At 43.2% G+C, this 25007-nt stretch overlaps 1 protein-coding gene across 1 annotated transcript; it reads right to left on the reverse strand.

The window, feature by feature from the left end:
• Positions 1-13907: 13907 nt before the first annotated feature.
• On the reverse strand, positions 13908-24690 carry LOC138872820 (uncharacterized). The gene is made up of 7 exons (XM_070151238.1): positions 24474-24690; positions 23586-23701; positions 23224-23409; positions 17017-17308; positions 16744-16876; positions 16497-16635; positions 13908-14330 (listed from the first exon to the last, which is right to left on the reverse strand). Exons 1-7 carry the CDS (start codon positions 24688-24690, stop codon positions 13908-13910), a joined length of 1506 nt encoding a protein of 501 aa, XP_070007339.1.
• Between the last annotated feature and the right edge of the window lie 317 nt (positions 24691-25007).

A 25007-nucleotide genomic window follows, 5' to 3' on the forward strand; every position in this document is an offset into this window, starting at 1 on the left:
GAAACGGGGACACCCTGCAAGAGAACAATCTCCCGGATATAGATCTCTGCCAACCCCTCTGTAGAATAGGTAGTACACACAGGAATGAAGTGCACAGACTTGGTCAACCGATCTACAATCACCCAAATGGCATCGAACTTTCTCAAAGTCCGTGGAAGTCCAACTACAAAGTCCATAGTGATCCTTTCCCACTTCCACTCGAGAATATCCACCTTCTAAAGCAAGCCACCCGGTCTCTGATGCTTATATTTCACCTGATGACAATTAAGACACCGAGCTACAAATCCCACAATGTCTTTCTTCATTCTCCTCCACCAATAGTGCTGCCTCAAATCCTGATACATCTTCGCGGCACCCGGATGAATGGAATACCGCGAGCTATGGGCCTCATCCAGAATCAACTCCCTACGCCCATCCACATTGGGCACACAAATCCGGCCCTGCATCCTAAACACCCCATCATCACCAATGGTCACATCTCTAGCATCATCATACAGAACTCTATCCTTAAGGACAAGCAAATACGGATCATTATACAGGCGCTCCCTGATGCGATCATATAAGGAAGACCGAGAAACCACACAAGCCAATACCCGATTGGGCTCCAAAATATCCAACCTCACGAATCGATTGGCCAAGGCCTGAACATCCACTGCAAGAGGTCTCTCCCCAGCTAGAATATATGCCAAACTCCCTATACTCACTGCCTTTCGGCTCAAGGCATCGGCCACCATATTGGCCTTTACCGGATGGTACAATATAGTGATATCATAATCCTTTAGCAACCCCAACCATCTCCGCTGCCTCAAATTGAGATCCTTTTGTTTGAACAAGTACTGGAGGCTACGATGATCAGTAAACACCTCACAAGACACACCATACAAGTAATGCCTCCAAATCTTCAACGCGTGAACTATGGCAGCCAAATCCAAATCATGAACGAGGTAGTTCTTCTTATGGGGCTTCAATTAACGAGAAGCATAGGCAATAACTCTACCCTCCTACATCAATATACAACCAATACCAACTCTCGAAGCATCACAATACACGGTATATGAACCTGAAGCTGATGGCAATACTAACACTAGAGCTGTGGTCAAAGCTGTCTTGAGCTTCTGAAAGCTCTCCTCACACTCGTCCGACCATACAAATGAAGCACCCTTCTGAGTCAACTTGGTCAAAGGCGATGCGATAGATGAGAATCCCTGAACAAACCGGCGATAATAGACTGCCAAACCAAGAAAGTTGCGAATCTCTGTGGCTGAGGATGGTCTGGGCCAACTCTGAACCGCCTCTATCTTCTTCGGATCAACCTGAATACCCTCGCTGGACACCACGTGCCCCAAGAAAGCCACTGAACTGAGCCAAAAATCACACTTGGAGAATTTCGCATAAAGTTTCTCCTCTCTCAATATCTGCAACACAACTCTCAAATGCTCTGCGTGCTCCTCCTGACTACGCGAATATACCAGAATATCATCAATGAAGATTATGACAAACGAGTCAAGATAAGGCTGAAACACATTGTTCATCAAATGCATGAACGCTGCTGAGGCATTGGTTAGCCCAAAAGACATCACCAAGAACTCATAATGACCATATCGGGTCCTGAAAGTTGTCTTAAGAATATCCGAGTCCCTGATCTTCAACTGGTGATAACCTAAATGGAGATCAATCTTGGAGAACACTCTCGCTCCCTAAGCTGGTCGAATAAATCATCAATGCGAGGCAAATGATACTTGTTCTTAATTGTTACCTTGTTCAATTGCCTATAATCAATGCATATCCTCATAGTTCCATCCGTCTTCTTCACAAATATAACCGTCGCACCCAATGGTGACACACTAGGACAAATGAACCCTTTGTCAAAGAGTTCTTGAAGCTGCTCCTTTAATTCCTTCAACTACGCTGGTGCCATACGATACGGCAGAATAGAAATGGGCTAAGTGCCCAGCACCATGTCAATACCAAAATCAATATCTCTGTTCGGTGGCATGCCCGATAGGTTTGCAGGAAATGCATCAGGAAAATCCCTCACAATTGGAACATAATTAATACTGGGAGTCTTAGCACCGATATCCCTCACAAAGGCTAGATACGTAAGACAACCCTTCCCAACCATACGGTGGGCTTTCAAGAATGAGATCACTTTACTGGGAACATAATCAGTCACACCTCACCACTCGATCTGTGGCACACCCGGTATAGCTAATGTGACTATCTTAGCATGACAGTCTAGAATAGTACGACACGGAGATAGCCAATCCATGCCAAAAATGACATCGAAATCCACCATACACAATAATAAAATATCCACACGGGTCTCCAGACCCCCAATAGTCACTACACACGACCGATACACATAGTCTACAATAACAGTATCGCCCACTAGGGTAGATACATGAACAAGTGAAGCAAGAAACTCATGAGGCGTATCCAAATAACGAGCAAAGTATGATGACACATAAGAAAAGGTGGAAACGGGATCAAATAATACATATGCATCTCTGTGGTATACTGAAACAATACCTGTAATGACAGCATCAGAAGCAATAACATCGGGTTTGCTCGGAAGTGCATAGAAATGGGATTGATGGCCACCTGATTGAGCTCCCCCTCTAGAATGACCCCTAGCTGACTGACCTCCACCCCTAGCTGGCTGGGCGGGTGGTGGTGAAGTAACTGGCACTGAAGCCGATGACTGACCCCTCTGATGAGATGAACTCGCAAGACGACGGGGGCACTGCCTCCATATATAACCCATCTCACCACACTCATAACAACTCCTAGGTGCTGGAGAAGGGGACTAAAGGAAACCCCTCGCACCAGAGTGACTAGCAGATGCACTCGGCATAAATGAGCCCTGAACTGATGGAGCACATGACAAACTCTAAGCTGGAAGGGCACTAAGTGATGACTGGCCCTGATGAGAACTGTGAGAACCATGACCCGATGACGCCCCACGATAACCTAGGCAAGCTGGCTGAGCATGCCTGAATGGACGACCTGTGTCGTGCTGAAAATAACCTCTCGAAGGAGTACCACTGTAACTACTAGATCCTCGAGGCCTCTTGGCCTCTCTCTCCTCGCGCTCCTGGTGACAAACAGACTCAATCTCACGGGCAATATCCACAACCTCCTCAAAAGTAGCACCAATCACCCTTTCCCTGGTCATGAGAATATGAAGCTGATAAGTGAGGCCATCAACAAATCTCCTAATCCTCTCCCTATCCGTCAGACCATCCAAATAGCATGACGAGCTAACTCGGAGAACCTCATCTCGTACTGCGTCACAGTCATCTCTCCCTAACGCAACCACTCAAACTCTTTATGCAGGTCATCTCTGCGGGACTGCGTCATATACTTCTCCAGAAAAAGAACGGAGAACTGCTTCCAGGTAAGGGGTGCTGCACCAATAGGCCTACGCCTCTCAAAAGCCTCCTACCAAGTGAAAGTAGCTCCAGAAAACTGATAAGTAATGAAAGCAACCCCGCTGGTCTCCAGAATACCCACTGTACGAAGCATCCTCTAACACTTATCTAAAAAACCCTAGGCATCCTCGCCCTCTACACCACTGAAGGTCGGAGGCTGCAGTCTACCAAACCTCTCCAACCTACGCTGCTTATCCTTCGGCATAGTAGGAACAACATAGTCCTGAGCAGCTGTAACCGGCTGGGCTGGATGCACCCCCGTCATCTGAAGTCCCTGCACGACCTACTCAGGTGTACGAGAGGCGGAAGTATGATTGCCTCCCCAGCTTGAGAAGTATCTGCGGATATAGTGGCTGAAACCGCCTAAGCTAGGCCAGTGCAAACTGATAAAATCTGAGCCAAGGCTTCCTGAAGACCCGAAATCACAATGGGCACAGCTGGTGCCTGAGCTGGTGCTGCTGGAGTGTCCATAACTGGGACCTGAACCTGAACTGGGGTAGCTGGTGGATCTGCAAGTGCTGCCCTAACTGCTCTTCCCCTACCACGACCATGACCGTGTCTTCGACCTCTGGTGGCTACGACTGGTAGTACTGGCGGTCGTCCATCCTAACTGGTAGCGCGTGTCCTCACCATCAGTGAGAGAATAGAACAACAGAAGTTTTGTACTCGGATCAACAAATTCGCACGACAAGAATTTCAAGAATATGAAGTTTTTCCTAAAGGTTTTGCAGCCTCTCAAGGATAAATATAGACGCCTCCGTACCGATCCGCGAGACTCTACTAAACCTACTCATGACTCATGAGACCTATGTAACCAAGGCTCTGATACCAACTTGTCACGACCCCAAACCCGGACCCGGTCGTGATAGTGCCTCTCGTGAAGACAAGGCCAGCCAACACTTCCCATTATCTGATTTATTAACAATTAAGCATTTAAGAAACAGTCTAAACATGAAGAAATAAACCAAAGTTTAAGCAAATGATAGTATAATATGCGGAATACAACCCAAACACAGCCCAATACCGGGGTGTCACTAGTCATGAGCATCTAACAACACGGAATACTCCAAATCAACTACAGAGTTTAATACAGAAAACTAAAAACATGTAGAAGTAAGATAGAGAAGAGCTCTGGGCTGCGAACGCCAACAGATACCTAGAGACTCCTCGAATCTGCCTGAACTGGAAATGATCAGCACTCGGGAGAGGGACCAGACACGCCTGAATCTACACATAGGGTGCAGGGAGTAAAGTGAGTACTCCAACTCAGTGAGTAATAATCATAAATAAAGACTGAAAGCAGGAAATCACGTAAGGCACAAAGTATGCTATAATGAAGCAGTAAAACCATTAAAACAGTGAAAGATAGGTAAAAATCTTTTAACTCAAATTTAACTTCATGAAAAGCCTTTTTCAACAATTAAGCAGGTAATTGACAGTAAATTATGAAAAGTAAACACATAAAGGTTCGCCCCTTGGGCACAATATCAACAAATCCGCCCTCGGGCAACATCTCTGAACAATACCAGCCTCTCGAGCAATCACATAGAACAATACCAGCCCCTCGGGCTATCACATAGAATAATACCATCCCCTCAAGCTCAATCTCACATCACAATGGGTACCCGAGCTCACTGGGGGTGTACAGACTCCTGAAGAGGCCCCTTACGGCCCAAGCATAATATCAAGCCATCTCGTGGCATCATCACTAGGCCCTCGGCCTCATATCAATCAAGCCACCTCGTGGCGTACATATCTCAGGCCTTCGACCTCATAATCAGTATCGAATGTTTCCTCACAACATAGGCCCTCGGCCTTACTCAATCAAAATCCTCACAAGCCACTCGGGCAATAGTAAAACATGATTTTTAGCCCAATAATATCATTTAAAAGATCATGTAAGTGTTAAAACAGAGTACATATGGCCGAGTACGAAAATAGTGAAATATATCAGGACTGAGTTCAAGTATAAATCAAAACAGTGAGGAAATACCAGTAAAAATACCCGAAGGGTTCAAATAGTTGGCACAAGGCCCAAATACGACATTCATCCCAAATTACAATGATAACAAATAGATTTCAGAACGAGGATGTCAAAATATGCTAAGGGAACAAATCCCAAGCAAAAATAATCAAAATACGACACAAATCTCGAAATTACAAGCCCACGTCTCGGAATTCGATAATTTTTACCTCAATAGATTCCTTATCTCTCCACGAGTTCAAACATATCAAAAGTTCTAAAATCCAACCTGAAATGGTCCTTCAGATCCTCAATCAAAGGTCTAAATTTCCAAGCCCTAGTTCTTCAATTTTTGGCTTAATTTCAATGATTATTTAGGTTGAATTTATATTAGAATCGAGTTTTAAGTCCAATAATCTTACCTCCAAGTGATTCCCCTTGAATCCCTCTTCAATCCCCTTCAAAAAGCTCCAAAAACGACCAACAATGGAGGAAATAAACCCCAAAATCGCTGACAAGACGACCTTTTAAACCTTCTGCCCAGGCCTAAATTCCTTCATCGCAATCGCGGGAATTTTTTTGCAACCGCGAAGCACAAATCAACAGGCCCTCAAATTTACTCTACGCGAACGCGTAGTGACACATGCGAACACGATGCTCAGAACCTCAAACCTATGCGAACGCGGATAGAGCCACGCGAACGCGATGCACCACTCTCCCAACTCATGCGATCGCGAAGAACAACCTGACCTACCCTCATCACATCCTTATGCGATCGCGAAACTCCCTTCGTGATCTCGAAGGAGAAATCTCTGCAACAGCTGAAGCTCCAAAATCTGCAACTTTCCAAGGCATGAAATGGTCCGATTGACCACCCAAAACTCGTCCGAGGCCCCCGAGACCTCAACCAAAGGCACCAACATATCCCAAAACCTTATTCAAACTTGTACCAATCTTCAAAACACCTCAAACAACATCAAATCAACCAAAACATATTGGATTCAAGCCTAAGTTTCCAAAATCTTCCGAATTCCACTTTTGATAAAAAATCCAACCAAACCACGTCCAAATGACCTGAAATTTTGCACACACATCTCAAATGATACAACAGATCTACTGCAACTCTTGGAATTCCATTCCGACCCCTATATCAAAATCTCGCCTACCAACCAGAAATCGTCAAAATATAAACTTTGCCAATTCAAGCCTAAATCTACTCCGAACCTCCAAAACTCATTCCGATCACTCTCCTAAGTCCCAAATCACATCCCGAAGCTATATTAACAATCGGTACTCACATACTAGCCCTCTAACACATAAGTCAATATCCGATTGATTTTTCCAACTTAAGCTTCCTTAAAAGAGACCAAGTGTCTCAAACCTTACCAAAATCATTCGGGATTCGATCCGACCAACCCGATACCACATAATACAGATAAACAAAGCATAAAGAAGCAGAAATGGGGAAACTAGAGCGGTAACTCATGAGATGACAGGCCGGGTCGTCATAAACTCCAAAGTCTAGGGTATTCCCCCCTTTAGTCTTTTTGCTCAAATCATGACTTGTGATCGATTTTCTTCCAAACTCGTAACTGTTGCTACCTCCTATCATGCATCCTCAATGATACTGACCTTGTTAGTGTGCCTATCCAACTCTTCTCTACTTTTTCCTCCAACTTTTAGCCAATCTCTAGGCCTTACTTTGTAAACATATACAAGACTTAATAGGATGCCTCTCTGGGCATCTATAAGTATACTGAAGTTCTTCGCTCGGTACTTTGTAGAACTTGCGAATATGGCTATATCTTATTTCATAGACCTGGTTATCCATTCATATGACTTTACTGCATCCACATAGGTCATACTATGCCATAACTCTTACTTTGATTTATCATTATCGAGGTCTGCAACCAACTCTAGGTTACTCTCGTTGCTTATTCTTAAAACTGATGGTCCAATCTCATATCATACTGTTGAACTTTTATCCATCTATTATTGATTCACCTTAATGTTGATCCATCATCTACCACTGATAACTTGATCTCTTATATAACACCACCGCTAGGGTTCACGTCTTATTAGGCATCTGGAGTAAATAGATTGATCCACCTAGGGGTGATACTATACTTCCATAACCGTACTTTATAGCATTCCAATGTGATTTACCTTGTGTGGGTATTTTAATAATGTCCAATTCATGAGATCCCTTTCTTTTAATTGTTAGATCATTACTCAATCGAAGGTCCAAACATCATCCTTTATCTATCACAATTATATTATTATTCTATTACCAGGGCAGCATTCGATCTCTTCTAAATGTTACTAGTCTTAGACTCATTTGAGTTCTTTAAGATTATACTGAGCTTTCTATAACTTAGAGGAACCATCAGCTCCCTTGTTTTCACGAGCTTAATCCCGAGGACTTATCCATTTTTGTCATCGTCTCACTTGCCCTTCTCTTATCCTTACTCATGTCTTTCTAAAACCTTGTCGTTACATCATACTTTAGCTTGCGATCGATTTCCTTATGCTTTTCTGGAACATCGAGACATTACATCGTCTCTAACTATTCTTTAACTCTCTAATTAGACCTTTCGGTACTTATAAACCATATGCTAGAAGGTATGCCACTGACGACGCTGCTATCATTCCTAGATACTGAATCCCGTGCTTCTATCCCCTTTTCCGCAGTATGGACTATTCATAACCTTCTGTATTTGAGTATCTTGTATGTTGTTCAATTCTTTCTGTATTCGTCTATGACCTGGGCTCAATTCTTTCTTTTAACGTGTACCAGACTCTTTTACGGTTGTATATGCTGTAGGTATAGAACTCCAAACTCTTAAATGCGTTCATAATATCACTAACTCGGGATCATTGATTAAATAATTCCTTTCGTTCCGTCTTAGATTTCTTTAACGTATGCTATTACTTTTCCTAGTTTTTTGCCCCTAGTTGCGTGCATACTTAGCTTATCTCAGTTCCCACGCATGCCAGAGTTTTCGTGTAACTCATATGATCTCGAATATAACTTTTAATTTTACTTCCCATTCATTAACCACGGTAGGTTCCACTTTCCTTTGGAGTGCTTACAATGTTGTCATGAGACTGTTGTTACATGACCATTTCCACTTTAGGTCGTTGTGCTTATGTTGAAGCCTTCTTCCTTATTTCCTCATCTAGTTTTTCGTTGTAGTACGTAGGGAGAACCCTTGACTCTTGTAAAACTGTGAGCTTATTACGGACTTTTTGATGTCATTCTTTGCCTATAATCATCGTAATTGCCTACCACTGTGCCCCTGTGCTTATAGGGTTGCTTCTGAACTGACATTTTGATTGCCTTCCCAGTGGCACTTTCTTTTATACTCGTAACACTCAAACGGTACCTTTAACTACCCCGACTCCTATTTAAATATATCTCAAGTATTATAATGGCATTACTGCGAGGTTGAATTCTCCATATTGGGGTTTACTACATTCATTTTGCATGATCTGCTAATTTGTCCGTAACTTCTTGTCTATTCATGATTAAGCTCTTCCTAAATCAACTACTAATTACTCGTCGGCCCATTCTCATATCCATATTTTGTGTAATCTTTCTTGGGTTATTTCCTTGTCTTAACTTACCTCACGTGCTGGCTCCTTGTCTATCAATAATATCCCGGGCAGGAACCCTTACTTCCCTTTTTTTTTGAATTCGTGCTTACGTAACGTCCTGGAATCATAGCATATCTGTAATATTTGGATAAGTTCAATCTCATCCCTTTCTCATTTTTATCACATTCCTTCTTTACCACTCCATAGTTACTAGAACCACTTAATTTTGACTTAATACCACATTACTCTAATTCCCTCTTTAGGGAAGTACTAAGATTTAACGCTATGATGATCTACCTATAGATGTTTTACCTTTTCATCTTTGGCGTCTTGTCACATCATCGAGGACCCTTACTCTCCTTGCGGTAATTCTTCTGTACCAAGGATAATGAATTCCTTACTTGCGAGGGTGGCACTTAGTGTAATTGGCACACATAGTCCCTTATGCTTAACTTTGCTTGCATTGCTTGCTTTAGGGAAGCGTCTTCCTGAATGACCATTCTCTGAGTCTCTCATAAATCTTCTTCTATTGTCCATTCTATTATCGCCGGAATGAAATCCGAAATTCTCATGATGCCAACTATTATCCAATCACCCAGTCCCTAATTCACGTTTAGTTTATTTTATTCACAGCCCATACTGATTTCTATTACTTTGGGGTTTAACTCTCCCTTCTGGTAGTCGCGTTGGAGTCACGAACTTATTCCTTGAAATGAGGATATGACTTTATGGCCTATACTCTTTTGTTGTCTTAAGGACTATCACATTTCGCCTTTTCCTTCACTTATTGTAGACTATGTAATACTATCATTTTTTTACCTAACGTTGTCGTCCGTGTATCACATCTTACTTATAATTCTTCCTTATCTATCTTCTCATATTATGCTAAATTTCTACCTATCCCTTTCATGTGAGAACTTCAACATGACATTCCTTTGCTTTCAGCTCTTCTTGCTTCATTTATCGGCTCTTTGGGTTGCTCAACGTCCTCTCTATACTAGGGACGAGTGTCACATTAAGGTAATATTTATCTCTTCCAGGCTTTCAATGCCTATCTTCTGGATTTTTTTATATTTTTTTCAGTCATGCTAATATTCACATATAATTGTAATATTCTAGAGTGCACCATCTAGGTGTCTCACAAGGAGATCTATTAGCACATTTGCAATGTCCTTCGGAAATGTCAACTAACGCAAACCATACATTCCTCATTTTGGGTTACTCTAACCCCAGCCAGATCCTACTGTCTTATCCTTCTCTTAAACCATATCTGTTAGCTCCCATAGGGCATGACTGAGATAGGTGTGGCCGATTGTACGTACATCTAATAATGTTGAAGGTAATTCAAAATGCCTATATCTTCCTTCCTGAATGGTAAATAATGATAATCTTTATTAATTAGGTACCTTGTACCCTTCTTCACCTTGCTTCATTTATTTACTGCAACTTGTGTCTAACTTCCGATTCTGTTATTTCTTTTTACCACAAGAGTGGATACGTATTATTTCCTAAAAGATCCTTATCAAGAACCGTGCACCTTTTATTACATGCATGATCTGCTGAAGACCTTGCATTTACATATCATAAGCAAGATGCAAAACCGAATTCCTCTAATTCAACACTTCCACAGCTATATCTCTTATCGATCATCTTTCTGAACGTAGACATCATCTTATTACGAATAAAATAGAAGTTCAGAATTTGAATTCTTATAAGTGAGCTCTACCACATGATCTAGAGTAAGAAGAAAGAGTGATAGTCCTAAATGCCATGTAGCCTCCTGCTTATAAGTGTGGTGCACGACACACCCATAAACAAGACTCTACTAGACACGGCTTGTAAACTCCCTAGGACAGAACTGCTCTGATACCCCTTTTGTCACAACCCAAACCGATGGACTGCGATGGGCATCCGGTACATGACTCAACCGAGTACCAAAATAATGTATCTTTTCATGTCATACTATCATAAATAATTGAGCTGGAGAGGCTGCCGTGAAATAGGTAGAATACAACAAGTAATGCCAACTTATACATAAGACATATGGGCCTCTAAGAAACCACCCGAACACTGAACGTAGGCTGACAAGGCCATACAATCTTTTACATACATAACATCTATCTACAAGCATCTAAGAATGTATAATTTTCATAAAGGTCGGGACAGAGTCCCACCATATCAAATAATACACATCTAACTCATACTAACCAAACAAGCAACTCTGAAGCAAATTGAGTGCACCAACATCTTCCCTGAGCTGATAACCTATTTGGAGGGCTCTCGACCTATCTATCGGGACCTGCGGGTATGAAACACAGTGTCTCCAGAAAAAAAGAGTCGTAACTACGAATAATGTACTAAGTGTATAAGGTACAAATAAGTACATAACAAACATGGAGGAAATATGGAGTAAATGACTCCACCTGTAAGTCTGAATAACTTTGTAAATCATGAAATATTATAGTATCATGCATATGCATATGAATGTCATGTCGTGCATAGGTACATGTTTCATAACACCATCAGCCTCTGAGGGCATCCCATCATATCATCTTGGCCACTGTGGGCAAAATCATCAACATATACCAGCTGATCAGGTGGTGGTGCGTATATAACGTCATAACCTTTGCAATATCCCATATACACACACACACACATATATATATATACATACATATATACGTGTATATAACGCCATATGGTCATCGGTCAATATACATGAATGCAATGCATGAAAAGTACGTTAATAAAATCTTTCGGAATGTCATAAGATCATTTTACCTTTGAGTAATATCAAAAAGTAAACTCTTTTCAACTTTCGTATTTTTCTGAGATCCATCAACAGATAATAGAATATTATAACTTATGGAAATTCAAGAACATGGATACCTCTAATACTTCTATGAATAGTGTCATTTATGGAATTTGTGCATTTGCTCGTTTCGTTTGTGTCGTATAGATCATGACAAAAGAAAGAAGGTATAGCCTTAACATACCTGGAGTAGGGACAAATCCGTATAATATATTTGAGAAAGATTGTACCGTACTCCCTTAGAATCACAAATCCCATGTTGCTATAGTATTAAATGGTATTCGTATGAAATTCTTGAAGCAATAATATTGCCATTGCAAAATTTATCCTTGCTGAAGCTTTTGTTTAAGATATGAACAATTGATAACATTGATACTATAAATTTATCCTGGCAGAGGATTGTTCTTAAGAAGTGAGAAATGCAATTGTGAATTAGAAAGGTTATTTAACCTTTTCGTGGGCTCCACTTGATAGGATGACTAATCCATATGATTCTCTAAAGGTGACATCTTAATTTATGAATTAAGAGTCATGTTTAAGAATGTTTCTTGACTTCCACGTTGGGGCCTTTAAACCTTATCCAAAATGTTGAATTATTTAACCACTAATTTATTAATTAGTTGTTAACCTCCCACTAAAATCAATAATTAGCCGGTTATCCACATAATAAAGAATTATCTCAACTTACTTAAAAAACTACTTACTTTTAACACACCTTATACACCTCATACATCATACTGTCATGGCCATGTGGTACCTTGTATGGTACTAGTCCATAATTATCGGGTATTATTGCTCGACCCATATTTTATCTCAAATCGACCACTTTTAACGAATCTCGTTTTCTTTAATTTTTGTACCCTTTATCCTTCATGACACTTACGTATCGCTTCTTATAAAATAGCATAATCCTTATAATCTCCAAATATTCTTTTTCTTGGACTGATATCAATTACCTTATGATAAATTCAACATACAATACTGCAGGTGCAACATCGTCGTAACTCAATACTGTGAAGCGTAACATTACCGTAGTGTAATACTATAGGGTGCAACATTGTAGTAACTTAATACTGCGAGGCGTAACATCATCGTAATGTAATACTGCAAGGCGTAACATCATCGTAATATAATACTGCAGGACGTAACATCATCGTAATATTGCGGGGTGTAACAACGGTGATTGGATCTACGAGCGTTATTTGAAATATTGGCTAGCATACAACGGTATATTTGATATGATGGAAAGGTGCTGCTTGATATGAAGAAGGATAAAACGTAACTTTGAAATGGGGATATATTGTGGTGTATTTTAGTGGATGTCCACGAGGAATGAACAAATTCGTTTAGCTAGTGAATGAGCATGGGATCTGGATGGGTTACTGATTTCATAGTAATGGTGCATTGCAGCATTGTTGGAAGATGATGACATCTAATTTCTACAAGGGGTTATCTCCTGTGATCAGATCAGCGGTCACGTGGTTGGCGAAGCTTCTACAAAGAATTCTACTGGCTATCCAGTAAGAAGTCGAATATGTGAATGTTGAGGGTGAAAAGTTGTGCCCAACTCAACCTGAGTACCCAACTCAACCTGAGTACCCAACTCTCTCTACACAGACTTCCAAAACTGCAACGTAAACTGAGTGCCCCTATCTAAAATGATGGAAACGGGGACACCATGCAAACGAACAATCTCCCGGATATAGATCTCTGCCAACCCCTCTGAAGAATAGGTAGTACACACAGGAATGAAGTGCACAGACTTGGTTAGCCGATCCACAATCACCCAAATGGCATCGAACTTTCTCAAAGTCCGTGAAAGTCCAACTACAAAGTCCATAGTGATCCTTTCCCACTTCCACTCGGAAATATCCATCTACTGAAACAAGCCACCCGGTCTCTGATGCTTATATTTCACCTGATGACAATTGAGACACCGAGCTACAAATCCCACAATGTCTTTCTTCATTCTCCTCCACCAATAGTGCTGCCTCAAATCCTGATACATCTTCGCGGCACCCAGATGAATAGAATACCATGAGCTATGGGCCTCCCCCAGAATCAACTCCCGAAGCCCATCCACATTGGGCACACAAATCCAGCCCTACATCCTCAACACCCCATCATCACCAATGGTCATATCTCTAGCATCATCATGCAGAAGTCTGTCATTAAGGACAAGCAAATGCGGATCATCATACTGGCACTCCCTGATGCGATCATATAAGGAAGACCAAGAAACCACACAAGCCAATACCCGACTGGGCTCCAAAATATCCAACCATACGAACCGATAGGCCAAGGCCTGAACATCCACTGCAAGAGGTCTCTCCCTAACTGGAATGTATGCCAAACTCCCTATACTTACCGTCGTTCGGCTCAAGGCATCAGCCACCACATTGGCCTTTCCCGGATGGTACAATATAGTGATATCATAATCCTTTAGCAACTCCAACCATCTCTGCTGCCTCAAATTGAGATCCTTTTGTTTGAACAAGTACTGGAGGCTATGATGATTAGTAAATACCTTACAAGACACACCATACAAGTAATGCCTCCAAATCTTCAATGCATGAACTATGGCAGCCAAATCCAAATCATGAATGGGGTAGTTCTTCTCATAGGGCTTCAATTGACGAGAAGCATAAGCAATAACTCTACCCTTCTGCATCAATACACAACTAATACCAACTCTCGAAGCATCACAATACACGGTATATGAACCTGAAGCTGATGGCAAAACTAACACTAGAGCTGTGGTCAAAGCTGTCTTGAGCTTCTGAAAGCTCTCCTCACACTCGTCCAACCAACAAATGAAGCACCCTTCTGAGTCAACTTGGTCAAGGGCGATGCGATAGATGAGAAATCCCTGAACAAACCGGCGATAATAGCCTGCCAAACCAAGAAAGCTGCGAATCTCTGTGGCTGAGGATGGTCTGGGCCAACTCTGAACTGCCTCTATCTTCTTCGGATCAACCTAAATACCCTCGCTGGATACCACGTGTCCTAAGAAAGCCACTGAACTGAGCCAAAACTCACACTTGGAGAATTTCGCATAAAGTTTCTCCTCTCTCAATCTCTGCAACACAACTCTCAAATGCTCTGCGTGCTCCTCCTGACTACGCGAATATACCAGAATATCATCAATGAAGATTATGACAAACGAGTCAAGATAAGGCTGAAACACAATGTTCATCTAATGCATGAACGCTGTTGAGGCATTGGTCAGCCCAAAAGACATCACCAAGAACTCATAATGACCATATCGGGTCCTGAAAGTTGTCTTAAGAATATCCCAATTCCTGATCCTCAACTGGTGATAACCTGAACGGAGATAAATCTTGGAGAACACTCGCTCCCTAAGCTGGTTGAAATAAATCATCAATGCGAGGCATAAGATACTTGTTCTTAATTGTTACCTTGTTCAATTGCCTATAATCAATGCATATCTTCATAGTGCCATCCTTCTTCTTCACAAATAGAACCGGCGCACCCAAAGGTGACACACTAGGCCAAATGAACCCTTTGTCAAAGAGTTCCTGAAGCTGCTCCTTTAATTCCTTCAACTCCGATGGTGCCATACGATACGGTGGAATAGAAATGAGCTGAGTGCCCGGCACCAGGTCAATACCAAAATCAATATCACTTTCCGGTGGCATGCCCAATAGGTTTGCAGGAAACACATCAGGAAAATCCCTCACAATTGGAACATAATTAATACTGGGAGTCTTAGCACCGACATCCCTCACAAAGGCTAGATACGAAAGACAACCCTTACCAACCATACGGTGGGCTTTCAAGAATGAGATCACTCTACTGGGAACATAATCAGTCACAGCTCGCCACTCGATCTGTGGCACACCCGGTATAGCTAATGTGACTGTCTTAGCATGATAGTCTAGAATAGTACGACACGGAGATAGCCAATCCATGCCAAAATGATATCGAAATCCACCATACACAATAATAAAAGATCCACACGGGTCTCCAGACCCCCAATAGTCACTACACACGACCGGTACACACAGTCTACAATAACAGTATCGCCCACTAGGGTAGATACATGAACAGGTGAAGCAAGAACCTCACGGGGCGTACCCAAATAACGAGTAAAGTATGATGACACATAATAAAAGGTGGAAACGAGATCAAATAATACATAGGCATCTCTGTGGTAGACTGAAACAATACCTGTAATGACAACATTGGAAGCAATAGCGTCGGGTCTGCTCGGAAGTGCATAGAAACGGGATTGACCGCCACCTGATCGACCTCCCTCTCTGGAACAACCCCTAGCTGACTGACTTCCACCCTTAGCTGGCTGGCTGGGCGGGTGTGGTGAAGTAACTGACGCTAAAGCCGATGACTGACCCCTCTGATAAGATGAACTCGCAAGACGACGGGGGCACTGCCTTCACATATGACCCATCTCATCACACTCATAACAACTCCTAGGTGCTGGAGAAGGGGACTAACTGGAACCCCTGACACCGGAGTGAGTAGCAGATGCACTCGGCATAAAAGAGCCCTGAACTGATGGAGCACGGGACGAACTCTGAGCTGGAAGGGCACTAAGTGATGATTGGCCCTAATGAGAACTGTGAGAACCATGATCCGATGATGCCCCACGATAACCTAGGCGAGCTGGCTGAGCATGCCTGAATGGACGACCTCTGTCTTGCTGAAACTAAACTCTCAAAGGAGTACCACTGTAACTGCCAGATCCTCGAGGCCTCTTGGCCTCCCTCTCCTTGCGCTCCTGGCGACAAGCAGACTCAATCTCACGGGCAATATCCACAACCTCCTCGAAAGTAGCACCAATCACTCTTTCCCTGGTCATGAGAATATGAAGCTAATAAGTGAGGCCATCAACAAACCTCCTAATCCTCTCCCTATCTGTCGAAACCATCCAAATAGCATGACAAGCTAACTCGGAGAACCTCATCTCGTACTGCGTCACAATCATCTCTCCCTGACGCAACCACTCAAACTCTCTATGCAGCTCATCTCTGCGGGACTGCGGCACATACTTCTCCAAAAAGAGAACGGAGAACTGCTGCCAAGTAAGGGGTGCTGCACCAACAGGCCACGCCTCTCAAAAGCCTCCCACCAAGTGAAAGCTGCTCCAGAAAACTGATAAGTAATGAAAGCGACCACGCTGGTCTCCAGAATACTCGCTGTACGAAGCATCTTCTAACACTTATCTAAGAAACCCTGGGCATCCTCGTCCTCTGCACCACTGAAGGTCGGAGGCTGCAGTCTACCAAACCTCTCCAACCTACGCTGCTTATCCTTCGGCATAGCAGGAACTACATAGTCATGAGCAGCTGCAACCGGCTGGGCTGGATGCGCCCCCGGCATATGAAGTCCATGCACGATCTGCTCAGGTATGCAAGCGGCGGAAGTCTGATTGCCTCCCCCAGCCTGAGAAGTATCTGCGGATGTAGTGGCTGAAACTGCCTGAGCTTGGCCAGTGCAAACTGATAAGATCTGAGTCAAGGCCTCCTGAAGACCCGGAATCACAATGGGCACAACTGGTGCCTGAGCTGGTGCTGCTGGAGCGTCCATAACTGGGACCTGAACCTGAACTGGGGTAGCTGGTGGATCTGCAGGTGCTGCCCTAGCTGCTCTGCCCCTACCACGACCATGACCGTGTCTTAGACCTCTGGTGGCTATAGCTGGTAATACTCGGATCAACAAATTCGCACGACAAGAATTTCAAGAATATAAAGTTTTTCCTAAAGGTTCTGCAACCTCTCGAGGATAAATACAGACATCTCCGTACCGATCCGCGAGACTCTACTAAACCTGCTCATGACTCGTGAGACCTATGTAACCTAGGCTCTGATACCAACTTGTCACGACCCCAAACCCGGACCCGGTCGTGATAGTGCCTCTCGTGAAGACAAGGCCAGCCAGCACTTCCCATTATCCAATTTATTAACAATTAAGCATTTAAGAAACAGTCTAAACATGAACAAATAAACCAAAGTTTAAGCAAATGATAGTATAATATGCGAAATACAACCCAAACACAGCCCAATATCGGGGTGTCACTAGTCATGAGCATCTAACAACACGGAATTCTCCAAATCGACTACAGAGTTTAATACAGAAAACTAAGAACATGTAGAAGTAAGATAAGGAAGAGCTCTGGGCTGCGAACGCCAATAGCGACCTAGAGACTCCTCGAATCTGCCTGAACCGGAAATGATCAGCACTCAGGAGCGGGACCAGACACGCCTGAATCTTCACATAGGGTGCAGGGAGTAAAGTGAGTAATCCAACTCAGTGAGTAATAATCATAAATAAAGACTGAAAGCAGAAAATCACATAAGGCACAAAGCATGCTATAATAAAGTAGTAAAACCATTAAAAAACAGTGAAAGATAGGTAAACATCCTTTAACTCAAATTTAAATTCATGAAAAACCTTTTTCAACAATTAAGCAGGTAATTGGCAGTAAATTATGAAAAGTAAACACATAAAGGTTCGCCCCTCGGGCACAATATCAACAAATCCGCCCCTCGAGCAACATCTCTGAACAATACCAGCCCCTCGAGCAATCACATAGAATAATACCAGCCCCTCGGGCAATCACATAGAACAATACTAGCCCCTCGGGATCAATCTCACATCACAATGGGTACCCGCGCTCACTGGGGGTGTACAGACTCCTGGAGGGGTCCCTTACTGCCCAAGCGCAATATCAAGCCACCTCGTGGCATCATCACTAGGCCCTCGGCTTCATATCAATCAAGCCACCTCGTGGCGTACATATCTCAAGCCTTTAGCCTCATAATCAGTATCGAATGTTTCCTCACAACATAGGCCCTCGGCCTTACTCCGTCAAAATCCTCACAAACCACTCGGGCAATACTAAAACATGATTCTCAACCCAAAAATATCATTTAAAAGATCATATAAGTGTTAAAACAGAGTAAATATGGCTAAATACGAAAACAACAAAATATATCAGGATTGAGTTCAAGTATAATTCAAAACAGTGAGGAAATATCAGTAAAAATACCCGAAGGGTTCAAATAGTTGGCAAAAGGCCCAAATATGGCATTCAGCCCAAAATACGATCATAGCAAATAGATTTCAGTCAAATACGCAGTAAAATAGTCATTCGAGACGGACTAAGTCACAATCCCCAATAGTGCACGACCCTACGCTCATTATCAAGCGCGTGCGTCACCTCAATATAGCACAACAATGTGCAAGTTCGGGGTTTCATACCCTCAGAACATCATTTACAAATATTACTCGCCTCGAACCGGTCAAATCTCTAGCTCGTGACGCCTTTGTCCCTGGAATCGGCCTCCATTCTCGTCGAATCTATCCAAAATCAGAACGAGGATGTCAAAATATGCTAAGGGAACAAAGCCGAAGTGAAAATAATCAAAATACGACACAAATCCCGAAATTACCAAAACCCGACCCCTGGGTCCACATCTCAGAATTCGATAATTTTTACCTCAATAGATTCCTTATCTCCCCACGAGTTCATGCATATCAAAAGTTCTGAAATCCGACCTCAAATGGTTCTTCAGATCCTCAATCAAAAGTCTAAATTTCCATGCCCTAGTTCTTCAATTTTTGGCTTAATTTCCATGATTATTTAGGTGGAATTCATCGAGTTTTAAGTCCAAGAATCTCACCTACAAGTGATTCCCCTTGAATCCCTCTTCAATCCCCTTCAAAAAGCTCCAAAAATGACCAACAATGGAGGAAATAAACCCCAAAATTGCGGACAAGACGACCTTTTAAACCTTCTGCACAGGCCTAAATTCCTTCATCGCGATCGCGGGACTTCCTTCGCAATCGCGAAGCATAAATCAACAGGCCCTCAAATTTACTTTATGCGAACACGTAGTGACACACGCGAATGCGATTCTCAAAACCTCAAACCTACGCAAATGCGGATAGAGCCACATGAAGACGATGCACCACTTGCCCAAATCACGCGATCGCAACTCAAGCTACGCGATCGCGAAGAACAACCTAACCTGCCTTCATCACACCCCTACGTGATCGCGAAGGAGAAATCTCTGCAACAGCTGAAGCTCCAAAATCTGCAACTTTCCAAGGCATGAAATGGTCCGATTGACCACACGAAACTCACCCGAGGCCCCCGGGACCTCAACCAAAGGCACCAACATATCCCAAAATCTTATTCAAACTTGTACCAATCTTCAAAACATCTCAAACAACATCAGATCAACCAAAACACATTGGATTCAAGCCTAAGTTTCCAAGATCTTCCAAATTCTGCTTTTGATAAAAAACCCAACCAAACCACGTTCAAATGACCTAAAAATTTTTACACACATCCCAAATCTCAATGGAGCTACTTCTACTCTCGGAATTCCATTCCAAACCCTATCTCAAAATCTCGCCTACCAACCGGAAATCGCCAAAATATCAACTTTGCCAAGTCAAGCCTAAATCTACTCCGAACCTCCAAAACTCATTCCGATCACGCTCCTATGTCCCAAATCACCCCTCGAAGCTATGCAAACCATCGGAACTCATATAGACCTCTAACAAATAATCAACATCCAGTTGACTTTTCCAACTTAAGCTTCCTCAAAAGAGACTAAGTATCTCAAACCTTACCAAAATCATTCCAGATTCGATCCGACCAACCCGATACCACATAACACGGATAAACAAAGCATAAAGTAGCAGAAATGGGAAAACCTGAGTGGTAACTCATGAGATGACTGGTCGGGTCATCACATCCTCCCCAACTTAAACAAACGTTCGTCCTCGAACAAGTCAAGAAACATACCTGAAGCCTCAAATATGTGAGGATATCTGCTCCGCATCTCCCGCTCTGTCTCCGAAGTAGCCTCCTTCACGAGCCGACCTCTCTACTGCACTTTCAATGAAGCTATATCCTTTGTCCTCAACTTTCGAACCTGACGACCCAAAATAGCTACTGGCTCCACATCATAAGCCAAATCATCATCCAACTGAACCGTGCTGAAATCCAAAACATAAGACGAATCCCCAATATACTTCCAAAGCATAGAAACATGAAATACTGGATGCACACTCGATAAGCTGGGTGGCAAGGCAAGCTTATAAGCCACCTCCCCAATCCTCCGAAGCACCTCAAAAGGCCTAATGAACCGAAGACACAATTTACCTTTCTTCCCAAATCTCATAACACCCTTCATGGGTGAAACCTTCAACAGAACCTTTCCACCAACCATGTAGGACACATCCCGAACCTTCCTATCAGCATAACTCTTTTGCCTCGACTGTGCTGTACAAAGTCTCTCCTGAATCACCTTCACCTTTTCTAAAGCATCCTGCACCAAGTCTGTCCCCAATAGCCTAGCCTCACCGGGCTCAAACCAACCAACTAGAGATCTACACCGCCTCCCGTACAAAGCCTCATATGGAGCCATCTGAATACTCGACTGGTAGCTGTTGTTATAAGCAAACTCTGCAAGCAGTAGAAACTGATCTCATGACCCTCCGAAATCAATGACACAAGCACGCAACATGTCCTCCAATATCTGAATAGTGCACTCTGACTGCCTGTCCATTTGAGGGTGAAAAGCTGTGCTCAACTCAACCTGAGTATCCAACTCTTGCTGCACAGACTTCCAAAACCGCAATGTAAACTAAGTGCCCCTATCTAAAATTATGGAAACGGGGACACCATTCAAACAAACAATCTCCCGGATATAGATCTCTACCAACCCCTCTGTAGAATAGGTAGTACACACAAGAATGAAGTGCACAGACTTGGTCAGCCGATCCACAATCACCTATATGGCATCGAACTTTCTCAAAGTCTGTGGAAGTCCAACTACAAAGTCCATAGTGATCCTTTCCCACTTCCACTCAGGAATATCCATCTACTGAAGCAAGCCACCCGGTCTCTGATGCTTATATTTCACCTGATGACAATTGAGACACCAAACTACAAATCCCACAATGTCTTTCTTCATTCTCCTCCACCAATAGTGCTGCCTCAAATCCTAATACATCTTCGCGGCACCCGGATGAATGGAATACCGCGAGCTATGGGCCTCCTCCAGAATCAACTCCCGAAGCCCATCCACATGGGGCACACAAATCCGACCCTGCATCCTCAACACCCCATCATTACCAATAGTCACATCTCTAGCATCATCATGCAGAACTCTGTACTTAAGGACAAGCAAATGCGGATAATCATACTGGCTCCCTGATGTGATCATATAAGGAAGATCGAGAAACCACACAAGCCAATACCCGACTGGGCTCCAAAATATCCAACCTCACGAACCGATTATCCAAGGCCTGAACATCCACTGCAAGAGGTCTCTCCCCAACTGGAATATATGCCAAACTCCCTATGCTCACCGCCTTTTGGCTCAAGGCATCGGCCACCATATTGGCCTTTCCCGGATGGTACAATATATTGATATCATAATCCTTTAGCAACTCCAACCATCTCCGCTGCCTCAAATTGAGATTCTTTTGTTTGAACAAGTACTGAAGGCTACGATGATCAGTAAACACCTCACAAGACACACCATACAAGTAATGCCTCCAAATCTTCAATGCGTGAACTATGGCAGCCAAATCCAAATCATGAATGGGGTAGTTCTTCTCATGGGGCTTCAATTGACGAGAAGCATAAGCAATAACTCTAACCTCCTGCATCAATACACAACCAATACCAACTCTCGAAGCATCACAATACGCGGTTTATGAACTTGAAGCTTATGGCAAAACTAACACTGGAGCTATGGTCAAAGCTGTCTTGAGCTTCTGAAAGCTCTCCTCACACTCGTCCGACCATACAAATGAAGAACCCTTCTGAGTCAACTTGGTCAAGGGCGATGCGATAGATGAGAATCCCTGAACAAATCGGCGATAATAGCCTGCCAAACCAAGAAAGCTGCGAATCTCTGTGGATGAGGATGGTCTGGGCCAACTCTGAACCGCCTCTATCTTCTTCGGATCAACCTGAATACCCTCGCTAGACACCAGGAGCCCCAAGAAAGGCGCTGAACTGAGCCAGAACTCACACTTGGAGAATTTCGCATAAAGTTTATCCTCTCTCAATCTCTGCAACACAACTCTCAAATGCTCTGCGTGCTCCTCTTGACTACGCGAATATACCAGAATATCATCAATGAAGATTATGACAAACGAGTCAAGTTAAGGCTGAAATACATTGTTCATCAAATGCATGAACGCTGCTGAGGCATTGGTCAGCCCAAAAGACATCACCAAGAATTCATAATGACCATATCGGGTCTTGAAAATTGTCTTAAGAATATCCCAGTCCCTGATCTTCAACTGGTGATAACCTGAACGGAGATCAATCTTGGAGAACACTCTCGCTCCCTAAGCTGGTTGAATAAATCATCAATGCGAGGCAAAGTATACTTGTTCTTAATTGTTACCTTGTTCAATTGCCTATAATCAATGCATATCCTCATAGTGCCATCCTTCTTCTTCACAAATAGAACCGATGCACCCAAAGGTGACACATTAGGCCAAATGAACCCTTTGTCAAAGAGTTCCTGAAACTGCTCCTTTAATTCCTTCAACTCCACTGGTGCCATACGATACGACGGAATAGAAATGGGCTGAGTGCCGGCACCAGGTCAATACCAAAATCAATATCCCTTTCCGGTGGCATGCCCGATAGGTTTGCAGGAAACACATCAGGAAAATCCCTCACAATTGGAACATAATTAATACTGGGAGTCTCAACATCGACATCCCTCACAAAGGCTAGATACAAAAGACAACCCTTCCCAACCATACGGTGGGATTTCAAGAATGAGATCACTCTACTGGGAACATAATCAGTCACACCTCGCCACTCGATCTGTGGAACACCTGATATAGCTAATGTGACTGTCTTAGCATGACAATCTAGAATAGTACGACACAGAGATAACCAATCCATGCCAAAAATGACATCGAAATCCACCATACACAATAATAAAAGATCCATACAGGTCTCCAGACCCCCAATAGTCACTACACACGACCGGTGCACTCTACAAAAATAGTATCGCCCATTGGGGTAGATACATGAACAGGTGAAGCAAGAAACGCACAGGGCGTACCCAAATAACGAGCATAGTATGATGACACATAAGAAAAGGTGGAAATGGGATCAAATAATACATAGGCATCTCTATGGTAGACTGAAACAATACCTATAATGATAACATTAGGTCTGCTCGAAAGTGCATAGAAATGGTCTTGACCGCAAACTGATCGACCTCCCCCTCTGGAACGACCCCTAGCTGACTGACCTCCACCCCTAGCTGGCTGGGCGGGTGGTGGTGAAGTAACTGGCACTGAAGCCGATGACTGACCCCTGTGATAAGATAAACTCGCAAGACGATGGGGGAACTGCCTCCACATATAACCCATCTCACCACACTCATAACAACTCCTAGGTGTTGGAGAAGGGGACTAAAGGGAAACCCTCGCACCGGAGTGACTAGCAGATGCACTCGGCATAAAAGAGCCCTGAACTGATGGAGCACGGACGAACTCTAAGCTGGAAGGGCACTAAGTGATGACTGGCCCTGATGAGAACTATGAGAACCATGACCCGATGATGCCCCACGATAACCTGGGCGAGCTGGCTGAGCATGCCTGAATGGACAACCTCTATCGTGCTGAAACTAACCTCTCGAAGGAGTACCACTGTAACTACTAGATCCTCGAGGCCTCTTGGCCTCCCTCTCCTCGCGCTCCTGGCAACAAATAGACTCAATATCACGGGCAATATCCATAACCTCCTTGAAAGTAGCACCAATCACCCTCTTCCTGGTTATGAGAATATGAAGCTGATAAGTGAGGCCATCAACAAACTTCCTAATCCTCTCCCTATCCGTCAAAACCATCCAAATAGCATGACAAGCTAACTCGGAGAACATCATCTCATACTACGTCACAGTCATCTCTCCCTGACGCAACCACTCAAACTCTTTATGCAGCTTATCTCTACGGGACTACGACATATACTTCTCCAGAAAGAGAACGAAGAACTGCTGCCAGGTAAGGGGTGTTGCACCAATAGGCCCACGCCTCTCAAAAGCCTCCCACCAAGTGAAAGTATCTCCAAAAAACTAATAAGTAATGAAAGCGACCCCGCTAGTCTCCCGAATACCCATTGTACGAAGCATCCTCTGAAGTCCTGAGCAGGAACTACATAGTCCTG

This window comes from Nicotiana sylvestris, chromosome 7 (genome assembly GCF_000393655.2).
Source record: "Nicotiana sylvestris chromosome 7, ASM39365v2, whole genome shotgun sequence".
NCBI classification, from domain to species: domain Eukaryota; kingdom Viridiplantae; phylum Streptophyta; class Magnoliopsida; order Solanales; family Solanaceae; genus Nicotiana; species Nicotiana sylvestris.

Coding starts and splice junctions, on each gene's coding strand:
- LOC138872820 (XM_070151238.1), bottom strand. CDS start 24,690: ATGGTTTTGACGGATAGGGAGAGGATTAGGAAGTTTGTTGATGGCCTC. Junction 23,702..24,473: donor CAGTGGTACTCCTTCGAGAG/GTTAGTTTCAGC, acceptor GTACTATTCTAG/ATTGTCATGCTAAGACAGTC. Junction 16,636..16,743: donor GTGACGCAGTACGAGATGAG/GTTCTCCGAGTT, acceptor TCTCATGACCAG/GGAAAGAGTGATTGGTGCTA.